We start from the raw sequence: 11,480 nt of genomic DNA, 5'->3' as shown, positions 1-11,480 counted from the left end.
GTCAGGTATAAAAGAGAGGGTTAAACCAGGTAGGAATCAGTTCAGGAGCAGCAACCAGCAGCACAGTGAGCAAACATGTCCACCAGCATGAACATGGGCAGGGTAAGTTTAAAACCAAAATATATACTTGAATTTTCATAGATTGTCATGCAAAAGACCTGTAGTGTTCTAGCACCCCCAACTACATTAAAGTTCTTTAAAGTTCCTACATTTCTCAAAAATATTTGAGTTCATAGAAATGATCCCTTTTTATTTTCAGATTGTCTTCTACGAGGACAGGAACTTCCAGGGTCGTTCCTATGAGTGCAGCAGCGACTGCGCTGACATGTCCTCCTACCTGAGCAGGTGCCACTCCTGTAGGGTTCAGAGCGGCTGCTTCATGGTCTACGACCGCAACAACTACATGGGAAACCAGTACTTCATGAGGAGGGGAGAGTACTCTGACTTCCAGAGTATGATGGGAATGACTGATATCAGGTCCTGCCGCACGATCCCCATGGTAGGCAATATGATACTTAGTCTGCTGTTAATAACAGCCCCGCTCAAAGTAGCTTTGTGATGTCCATAATCACACAAATCATATTGGCTCTGTGATGCTTTCCAACAGTCTGATGTATTCAGTAATTAATTCAACATATTCTTATTTCCTCCTAACAGCACAGAGGATCCTACAGAATGAGGATCTACGAGAGAGATAACTTCGGAGGTCAGATGCACGAGATGATGGACGACTGTGACTCCATCATGGACCGTTACCGTATGTCCGACTGCCAGTCCTGCAACGTGATGGATGGCCACTGGCTGATGTACGAGCAGCCCCACTTCAGAGGCAGGATGACTTACATGAGGCCCGGAGAGTACAGGAACTTCAGAGACATGGGCATGAGTGGCATGAGGTTCATGAGCATGAGGCGTATCACTGATATGTGCTAGATATGTTATGTTGACCAAATAAAAGTGATTGATAATCCGTAACAATTGAGTGTGCTACATCATTTCAATATTTGGTGTTTTGTGTTTCCATCTGTAGGTATGATATAACATAGGCCAATTATATATACTACCGGTCAAAATCTTTAGAACACCTACTCATTCAAGGGTTTTTATTATTTTTTACTATTTTCTACATTGTAGAATAATAGTGAAGACATCAAAACTATGAAATAATACATATGGAAACCTAAAAAGTGTTAAACAAATCAAAATATATTTTATATTTGAGATTCTTCAAATAGTCACCCTTTGCATTGATGACAGCTTTGCACATTCTTGGCATTCTCTCAACCAGCTTCTCCTGGAATGCTTTTCCAACAGTCTTGAAGGAGTTCCCACATATGATGTGCACTTGTTGGCTGCTTTTCCTTCACTCTGTGGTCTGACTCATCCCAAACCATCTCAATCTGGTTGAGGTCAGAGGATTGTGGAGACCAGGTCATCTGATGCAGCACTCCATCACTCTTCTTCTTGGTAAAATAGCCCTTACACAGCCTGGAGGTGTGTTGTGTCATTGAACTGTCGAAAAACAAATGATAGTCCCACTAAGCCCAAACCAGATGGGATGGTGTATCTCTGCAGAATGCTGTGGTAGCCATGCTGGTTAAGTGTGCCTTTAAATCTAAATAAATCACAGACAGTGTCATCAGCAAAGCACCCCCACACCATAACACCTCCTCCTCCATGCTTTACGGTGGGAAATACACATGTGGAGATCATCCATTCACCCACACCGCGTCTCACAAACACACGGCGGTTGGAACCAAAAATATCCAATTTGGACTCTAGACCAAATGACAAATTTCCACTGGTCTATGGTCCATTGCTCGTGTTTCTTGGCCTAAGCAAGTCTCTTCTTCTTATTGGTGTCCCCAGTCCATCTGGCCATGCTGCTGCTCCAGTTTCAACTTCCACCTGACTGTGCTGCTGCTCCAGTCTCAACTGTTCTGCCTTATTATTATTCGACCATGCTGGTCATTTCTGAACATTTGAACATCTTGGCCATGTTCTGTTATAATCTCCACCCGGCACAGCCAGAAGAGGACTGGCCACCCCACATAGCCTGGTTCCTCTCTAGGTTTCTTCCTAGGTTTTGTCCTTTCTAGGGAGTTTTTCCTAGCCACCGTACTTCTACACCTGCATTGCTTGCTGTTTGGGGTTTTAGGCTGGGTTTCTGTACAGCACTTTGAGATATCAGCTGATGTACGAAGGGCTATATAAATAAATTTGATTTGACTTTAGTAGTAGTTTCTTTGCAGCAACTAATGAAGGCCTGATTCACACAGTCTCCTCTGAACAGTTGATGTTGAGATGTGTATGTTACTTGAACTCTGTGAAGCATTTATTTGGGCTACAATTCCTGAGGCTGCTAACTCTAATGAAGAGATAACTGCAGCAAAGGTAACTCTGGATCTTCCATTCCTGTGGCGGTCTTCATGAGAGCCAGTTTCATCATAGCGCCTGATTGTTTTTGCAACTGCATTTGAAGAAACGTTCAAAGTTCTTGAAATGTTCCGTATTGACTGACCTTCGTGTCTTAAAGTAATGATGGGCTGTTGTTTCTCTTTGCTTATTTGAGCTGTTTTTGCCATTATATGGACTTGGACTTTTACCAAATAGGGATATCTTCTGTATATCACCCCTACCTTGTCACAACACAACTGATTGGCTTAACTTTTAAGAAGGTACACCTGTTAATTGAAATGCATTCCTGGTGACTACCTCATGAAGCTGGCTGAAAGAATGCCAAGAGCATGCAAAGCTGTCATCAAGCATCGAAATGAATGTCCTTTAGATGATAAAGATGAATTTTGATGTTAACACTAAAGCATTAGTCAAATTGTAGAGCTAACAACTTAATCATACACGTTGTGCTACTCCACAAACACTACTCTAATTTATTGGCCAACATCGAGCCAGTGTACAATAAACGCTAATACATATTGATACAATTTACTTAAGCTTTTCTCTCTACATCATTATACAACTTGTAACGCTGTCGTGGGTGTGGAGTTAGACGCAGGAAACAGAGAGTTCACTACTGTGCTATTTAATGCACTCACGAAACACTGGGTGCTCAAAAACAAATGCCCCAAACACGGGGGACGAAAACAGTACAGCAGAATACACGACCAGGAACAACCACGTTCGTCTACTACCTACACGAAGGATACAATAATTAATCCCGCACAAAGAAACAGGCGGGCCGGCTGTATAATAAAGCCCAACTAATTACTCACATACAGGTGCTAACAATAAACATACAAGGAGGGGGAGGAAAAGAAAATCAGTGGCAGCTAATAGGCCGGCGACGAGGACCACCGAGCGCCACCCGAACGGGAAGGGGAGCCACCCTCGGTCGAACTCGTGACACAACTCCAATTAAAAAGGTGCCACTATAATTTTCGCTAAACAAGGTAAGAAAGTGTCTAGTAATTGCATATAAAAGTAAAGCCAATCATCAGTGAAAAATACAGTCAAATCAAGACAAAGTAAATAAATACATGTAAATGAAGCAACAAAAGACTAATATAGAGACTTCAGTTTGATAATCACCCTCCAGCCATATTATTGGTCCTGTGTGGTTCAGTTGGAAATAGTGTGGTGCTAGGTTTGTTTCCCTCAGGGATTACATAGAGTATACTGAAGTGTATGCATCGCCAATCCAAAATTAAATCTAGGATTGGCAACAAAGCATTCTTCACTCATGCTGCCAAACATACTGTAGCGACCCGCACAGACAGCTGTGTGTTATGTGTTAGGCTAGGAGGTGGTTGTGTTGTACTGACCAGTACCCGGTGTTCGCGGGGTCCGACATGTCAATCAACCTGCTATCTGCCAATCACGGGAATGCCTGGAATGTTCTGATGCCGGGCATCCTGGTGGTTGGCGGAGTGGCGTGGAGGGGGGTTGGGCAGGGGGGTGGAGCATTGGAAGTTAAGACCAGGTTCAGCCTTTGTTCTCTCTCTCTTACGTCTGGGCTTCACAAGAGAAGGTCACGTTTGGCTTGTGGGTTATCTGTCATCTATTTGGCGTGTGCTACGGCCCAAACAGTAGCCTGTGTAAAGTTGGTTTAATAAACCGTCAATTCGCAAACTCAAGCCTCTGTCTGGACAATTGTTCGTTTGTGATCTAGTCAGGTCATTACAATACTTTCGTAAAACTGACCATCCTACCGATCCTCGACTTCAGCGGTCATTTACAAAATAGCCTCCAACACTCTACTCAAAAAATTGGATGCAGTTTATCACAGTGCCATCTGTTTTGTCACCAAAGCCCCATATACTTCCCACCACTGCGACCTGTATGCTCTCGTTGGCTGGCCCTCGCTTCATACTCGTCGCCAAACCCACTGGCTCCAGGTCATCTACAAGTCTCTGCTAGGTAAAGCCCGGCCTTATCTCAGCTCACTGGTCACCAAGGCAGCACCCACCGGTAGCACGCGGAGCGCGCTATCTCACTGGTCACCCCCAAAGCCAATTCTTCCTTTGGCCACCTCTCCTTCCAGTTCTCTGCTGCCAATGACTGGAACGAACCGCAAAAATCTCTGAAGCTCGAGACTCTTACCTCCCTCACTAGCTTTAAGCACCAGCTGTCAGAGCAGCTCACAGATCACTGCACCTGTATATAGCTCATCTGTAAATATCCCATCCAATCTACCTCATCCCCATACTGTTTTAATTTATTTTGCTTCTTTGCACCCCAGTATCTCTACTTGCACATTCATCTTCTGCACATCCTACCATTCCTGTGTTTAATTGCTATATTGTAATTACTTCGCCACCATGGCCTATTTATTGCCTTACGTTAAGAATCCTACCTCATTTGCACATGCTGTATATAGATTTTTCTACTATATTATTGATTGTATGTTTGTTTATTCCATGTGTAACTCTGTGTTGTTGTATGTGTCGAACTGCTTTGCTTTATCTTGGCCAGGTCGCAGTTGCAAATGAGAACTTGTTCTCAACTAGCCTACCTGGTTAAATAAAATAAACTCACTGTAGCGTACATCACTTTGGATAAAAGTGTCTGCTAAATGGCATTTTATTATTAATATTAAAATATGTAACATTAGCAATATTGGTGTGATTTCTATGTTGTAAGTCATAGGACGATAATTGTTCATGGAGAACATCCCCCTCTGTATGTTTTCAACAAAATCCTTATGACAGCCTTTGTTTGTGGTTGCACTACTAGTTTCATATTTTCTTTTTACATTTCATGAAGACTTCCAAAAGCTCTGTGGCAATTTCATTGTTTTTATGTTCACATACAAAACACAAGGACGTGCTCCATTAGTTGAAATCACCACTGTGCAACTCATTGTGGATCCAAAGCAGCAATATGTTGATGTTTAATGGCCTTGCCTCATTGGAAAACTGTGTACTTCTTCTCAGTCCAAGTAAACAAAAAGCATTTAATGAATTTAGCTCAAAATAGAGCTTATTTCAATCCACTGAAACGTGTGTGTTAGGTAGATAACCTACAAAATGGGCGGAATAACAAGCTTTTGCTGCATCGGTATCAAGCACACCATTGGCAAAAACTCAACAAGCCAAGAAGTATCTCTGATAAGACTGAAAGGCAGAAGCTCAACAGTCTTCCAGGATTTTTACATAGTAAAAACGTATCATCCCAACCAAAATGCTATTGTCACTGACAAATATGAAGTATTCTTGTACACATTTTTACAATGGCCTTCCCATTGAGCATCCATATTACAGTAAATGTCTGTGAAATATGTATCATTTTAAGAGTAAATTGAAAATCCATTATTAATGTGTGCTCTTTACTTTTTAATGACTGGCTCAACAACAGTTCCCTTGGCAAATAGTCTGGGTAGCCATTTGAGGTCTCCTTGGCAACCACTTCATTTATTCACCTGTTGTCATTTCAAACTTGGGTTCTGAGTGGCACAGTGATCTAAGACACTCCATCTCAGTGTAAGAGGTATCACTGCAATACCTAGTTGAAATCCAGGCTGCATCACATCTGGCTGTGAATGGAGTCCCATAGGGCAGTGCACAATTGGCCCAGTGTTGTCTGGTGTAGGCCATCATTGTAAATAAGAATTTGTTCTTAACTGACTTTCCTAGTTAAAAAAACACAGACAAAAAACAGTGGAACGCCTCCGAGCAATCTCCCCCCCCATAATTTTCAAACATGAACCTTTTCAAACGCACATTGCCCTTTATAAGTGTCAATTGTAAGTTGTATACCAGCTAGAGACTTCCTTGTCTGACTTGCATACATCACCAAGGTACCTCCAGTGAAAATGCCATTCAGCATCATCCCCATCTGCATCAATATGCATTGGATAAACCATCAGAAGATATATATAATATTTTCTTGACCTGAAAAAGCACTCAAAAGAACTCCATATGTGGTGATATGAATGTGAAATAACATCAATTTCACTTTGCACAACAACCATCACAATTACATGACAATGCAAAATAGTATTCAGTGATTTTTAAATGTTTTAAAATATATTTTTAACACTTATAGTGATGTATAGGCAATATTGAATTCAGTCCACCCAGTAATAAATAAAATGTCATTGAGAGCCATAAACCAACCAGTGCTCCCACACATTGGCTAACCGGGATATCTGCATTGTGTCCTGCCACCCACCAACCCCTCTTTTACGCGACTGCTACTCTCTGTTCATCATATACTTCAACCATATCTACATGTACATACTACCTCAAGCAGCCTGACTAATCGGTGTCTGTATGTAGCCTCGCTACTGTATATAACCTTTCTTTATACTGTTGTTTTATTTCTTTACTTACCTATTGTTCACCTAATACCTTTTTTGCACTATTGGTTAGAGCCTGTAAGTAAGCGTTTCACTGTAAGGTCTACTTACACCTGTTGTATTCGGCACACATGACAAATAAACTTTGATTTGAAATGTACACCCAAGTGTGCTGGTTGTTAGCCAGTGCAGCACTGCCCTCTAGTGGTTAAATGGCCTCCTGACAAATGTTCAAAATGTAGAAGACCACTTCTCTTTAAAAAAAGGCCATTTTAACATACTTTATACACAAAGCAGGAAGAATACATTTACAATGCATTTGGTAAATGTAGTAGTCCATTACATACAGGCCAAACAGCATGAGAAGCACTGTGGACAGTATGCTGCTTGTGCTATACGAGACCTTTATTCAACAGCATTATCTGCTCTACAGCCTTCATACTGAGGCAACTCCTCTTTTTATTGAACACATCTCCAGCTTTGGTGAATATGCGCTCGCATGGCACAGACGAGGCGGGAACACTGAGGTATTTCCGAGCCAGCTGGAACAGGTGTGGGTACACCTTGGAGTGCTTCTCCCAGTAGTGCATGGGGTTCTCCACTCGGTTCAGGTACGGGTCACTGAGGTAGTGTTGTACCTCCACCGCTGCGTCCGCCGTGCTGCTCTGGACGCTCTGTGTCTCACCCACTTTACTGTCAAACATCTCCCACAGACCCCCATCGTGGGACTTAGACGGAGATGTTGCCATGGAGATGGAAGCGGTTTCCATTGCCCAGGAGGTGTGGGGTGATGTCGGGGAGGGCGTCGTTGACCCGGTGGTGGACGGCGGAAGAGTGTCATCCTTGTCCGGATTTATCCGGATTAACGAAGCGCACTCGGAGGTGAGGAGCTTCACCGCCTCCTGAGCGTAGCCTTGGTTCCCGAAGGCCAACATTTTGAAGCGCGGGTCTAGGAGAGCAGAGAGAGCCAGGATTGGCTCGGTCTCCACCATACTGCAGCTCGTCTGAAGCTCCCTCTGCAGGTTAGACGCCAGCTGTGTAGCCGTAGGGTGTATGATGGCACCGTGCTTCTTCTCAAGGGTTATCTTCAGCATCCGGACAAGAGGAATGACCTTGGAGGCCGAGACTCGTTTCTCTGAGGCGAGCTCGGCTGTGGCCTGGTTGAAGGAACCCAGCACTCCGAGACACTGGTGGATGACCTCGTAGTCAGCAGATCCCAGAGGGATGATGTCCGTGTCCAGGGTGCTGAGAGCAGCAGCCACAGACTCCCTCTGATCAAAGACGCGTTCCAGCATAGAAAAGCTACTGTTCCATCTCGAGTCCACTTCCTGGATCAGCTTCTGCTCCGGCCTGCCTAGCTGCCCCTGCACCTCGGCTAACCTCATCTCTGCGTTCTGATTCGACTTGAAGAAAGACACGATAGCCCGCGCTTGGGAGCGGATGTCCTGCAGCTCCAAAGTAGCCTCCATGGACCTCTTAATCACAAGGTTCAGGACGTGTGCAAAAGAAGGCAACTGGAGGATTCCTAGTTTCTGAACAGTGGCTACCATATTTTCGCTGTTCTCTGTGACAAATGCAGCGACCCTGCTGTGGAGGCCCCAGCTCGCCACCAGTTGGTTTTTGGCCTCCTCAATGTGGATCACTTTGTGGTTTTCAGGCAGCTTAGAAATCCCAAGGAGGAAAGTGGATAACTGGGCATTTTCTGCTACCAAATGCCCCGTCACTGAAATGTAACTGTGCTTATCGATAGAAGTCCACATGTCCGAAGTCAGGCTGACAAAGTCAGAAATTACCATCTGAGATACAACATTATCATTGATGAATTCACACCGAGACCCCACCATTTTCTTCAGAGCTTGCTTGTTTGGAAGATTGTAGCTTGGGTCTAGCTTTTGGACGAAAGCAGCGAATCCCTCTTCCTCGACTACTGAAAATGGCTGGGTGTCTTTAACCAACATGTTGACTAGGGCATCATCCAGGTCTTCTTGTCTGGTGGTCCTGACTGTGAAATAAAACAGTATAATCAATTCAAATTGAATTAGATGTACAATGAATGCTAATCTAAATATAATAATTGATTGAAACAGGATGAAAACCATCTATCCTAAAGGAAACATACCTTGGATGTGGTGTCCAGCAGCAGCATTGTTTGTAAACATTGAGTTTAGTCCTGTAGTACCAGAGAACGATGAGTGGACTCCAGCACTACTAATTATTGAGTTAGAGAACGTTGAGTGGACTCCAGATGTTGAGTTGCTTGTGCTTGAGTGGGCTCCAGATGTTGAGTTGCTGTACCAGGCCTCGCTTGGGTGCCTTGATCGTAGGTGCCTTAACATGGCGGAGGTGTTTTTGTTGAAGCTAAGCCGTTGTGAACAGAGGGCGCACTGGACCTTATTGGGTGTCACTAGAGTGAAGTGATCCCACACCAGTGAGAAGGCTCTCTTAAACTCAGTCATCGTCTGGCCTGCAAAATAAAATAAACTTCAATCATCTTGCCGCAGCAATGTAGTAAACAGATCGAAATTGTTTTGGTTGCTTATGGGAAACAACTGTTACTAGGTGTAAATAATTAGGCTTGTGTGAGCTACGTGTAACGTTATTAGAAAATGTGTAGTGGGCTTGATTTAAAATATGAAGGAAAAACTGGAAATCTAGCTAACGTTAAATTTCTACTAATCTGAACAGTGCTTGTTTGTAGCTAGCTAGTTGGCTAGCTACATAAACCTCAAACGGGACAGAAAGTGAAATAAAAGGTTCAGGATTGGAAGTCACAACGTTACACCTTCAGCTGACATGATGGGGTTCACACGTTCAGGTCTGTACTAGACATAGAGATCCATTCTAATGCTGTGGTGCTAGTAACTAGTTAACGTTAGCTAGCTGTGTGGGTATGTTGAGCAAGGCTTAGGTCTGCTGGACAAGGTAAATGTCGGACAAGTAGCTAGCGTTGTGTCTGTGTTTGGCATCGTCGTTTTATTTTAAAACAACGTGAGTACATGGTTGCAAATATTAACTTACCTTTGATTATTCGTAATTTAATGTAAAATATATAGTCATTGAGCGCTGTGTGCTTCTGGGCGCGCGATTTGATGATGTACGTCGCAGAATTACGTCACCTCCGATTTTCGAACCGCTTACTGTCAGCTGTTTTGACCGACTGAGTGGGTGCGTTCGAGCTTATGTCAAGTCCGATGGTCACCCCCTTTCAAAGTGAGTTATATTATGGGGATAACATTGTCCGACTTGCGCCTACATGTCGACTGCATGAACGTTACAGAAATAATGTGATCAAAGGTCATTCAGTTTTGACTGCAGTCGACAGCAAGTTTCTGCAGTTGCTCTTCACCAACTTCATCCATCGCCTGAATTATGGGCGGCTCTAGTGTCAACCAGTCATTAAAGTGTTGTTTGACCCACCTGAATGTGACCAAAGACATGACTGAAACAGTAATTGATTGTACAATGAACACACATATGATTTCAGTTTGTGAGTGTGTAATATGGGGGTTGAAACCATGTTTATTTTAGACATTGTAATGAAAAATGTCTTTATCAACACTTCCATGTTGATCTGAGCCTTGCTGTTGGAAAACCACATTAATTTCCAACTTTCGGATGTCACAGATGCACCTCCCCCGACTTCACTCCTTGACTTGTCTTTCGCCTTACTACTCAAACGTGTTTTCTGACATTAGCAAAAGTTGTTTCAAATCTTAGTTTCAAGTTTACTCATATTCATTAATCTATTGACATCTATTGACAGTCTGTATTGTAAACTTTTGTCACAGTTAGTCTATGTGCTGGGACTGCTCAACCCAGACCCTATAGGCTTTGACTAAGATTTTAATCTTTAAAATATATTCCTAACAAAAAATATTGATTTCAAAGTTTAACAAACGATACAATTCTATGCACAAGGACTACTTTTAACAATTTACACAGAACATTTCACAAAAGCACATTCACTGGAAGAACTGTGCAGATGCAAAGTTTGGTAACAGAATTATGGTAAAATCTCCCTCAGTTTTTTTATGCGACCATGATTAAAAAATATATATCTGCTCCGAATTAAAATTCAAAGATGTCTGTAGAAAGAATGGGTTGTCATCTATGACATGACACCTTGAGTTTGAATACATTTAATTTGGTTATTGAATTACAGTAGGTGAAGTGGATTTACATCTGGTAACGGAATTAAGGTAACAGAATTACATCATGGTTTCCTGATCTGTACAATACAGAAATGCATTATTATGGAAAGGTAAATCTTAATGCTACAGCATGCATGACATTCTAGATTATTCTGTGCTTCCAACTTTGTGGCAACAGTTTGGAGAAGGCCCTTTCCTGTTTCAGCATAACAATGCCCCCGTGCATAAAGCGAGGTCCATACAGAAATCGTTTGTTGAGATCGATGTGGAAGAAATTGACTGGCCTGCACAGAGCCCTGACCTCAACCCCATCGAAAACCTTTGGGATGAATTGTAGTGAAGAGGGCACGACAAACCTATTCCCCCTCAGGAGACTGAAAATATTTGGCATGGGTCCTCAGATCCTCAAAAGGTTCTACAGCTGCACCATCGTGACTGGTTGCATCACTGCCTGGTATGGCAACTGCTCGGCCTCCGACCGCAAGGCACTACAGAGGGTAGTGCGAACGGTCCAGTACATCACTGGGACCAAGCTTCCTGCCATCCAGTACCTCTATACCAGGCAGTGTCAG

General features: G+C 43.0%; 2 protein-coding genes across 2 annotated transcripts; one reads left to right on the top strand and one right to left on the bottom strand.

Moving 5' to 3' along the window:
• Positions 1–978, top strand: LOC115109903 (gamma-crystallin M3-like). Its single transcript, XM_029635153.2, has 3 exons — positions 1–102; positions 260–499; positions 658–978. The coding sequence occupies exons 1-3, from the start codon at positions 76–78 to the stop codon at positions 931–933; spliced, it is 543 nt and encodes a 180-aa protein (XP_029491013.1). The 5' UTR covers positions 1–75; the 3' UTR covers positions 934–978.
• A 4,257-nt stretch (positions 979–5,235) lies between these two features.
• LOC115109905 (zinc finger BED domain-containing protein 6-like) lies at positions 5,236–10,084 on the bottom strand. Its single transcript, XM_029635154.2, has 3 exons — positions 9,776–10,084; positions 8,877–9,221; positions 5,236–8,759 (listed from the first exon to the last, which is right to left on the bottom strand). The coding sequence occupies exons 2-3, from the start codon at positions 9,211–9,213 to the stop codon at positions 7,150–7,152; spliced, it is 1,947 nt and encodes a 648-aa protein (XP_029491014.1). The 5' UTR covers positions 9,214–9,221; positions 9,776–10,084; the 3' UTR covers positions 5,236–7,149.
• Positions 10,085–11,480: the final 1,396 nt, after the last annotated feature.

Source organism: Oncorhynchus nerka, linkage group LG26 (assembly GCF_034236695.1).
Source record: "Oncorhynchus nerka isolate Pitt River linkage group LG26, Oner_Uvic_2.0, whole genome shotgun sequence".
NCBI lineage: Eukaryota > Metazoa > Chordata > Actinopteri > Salmoniformes > Salmonidae > Oncorhynchus > Oncorhynchus nerka.
This window is presented reverse-complemented; position numbering and strand designations above follow the sequence as displayed.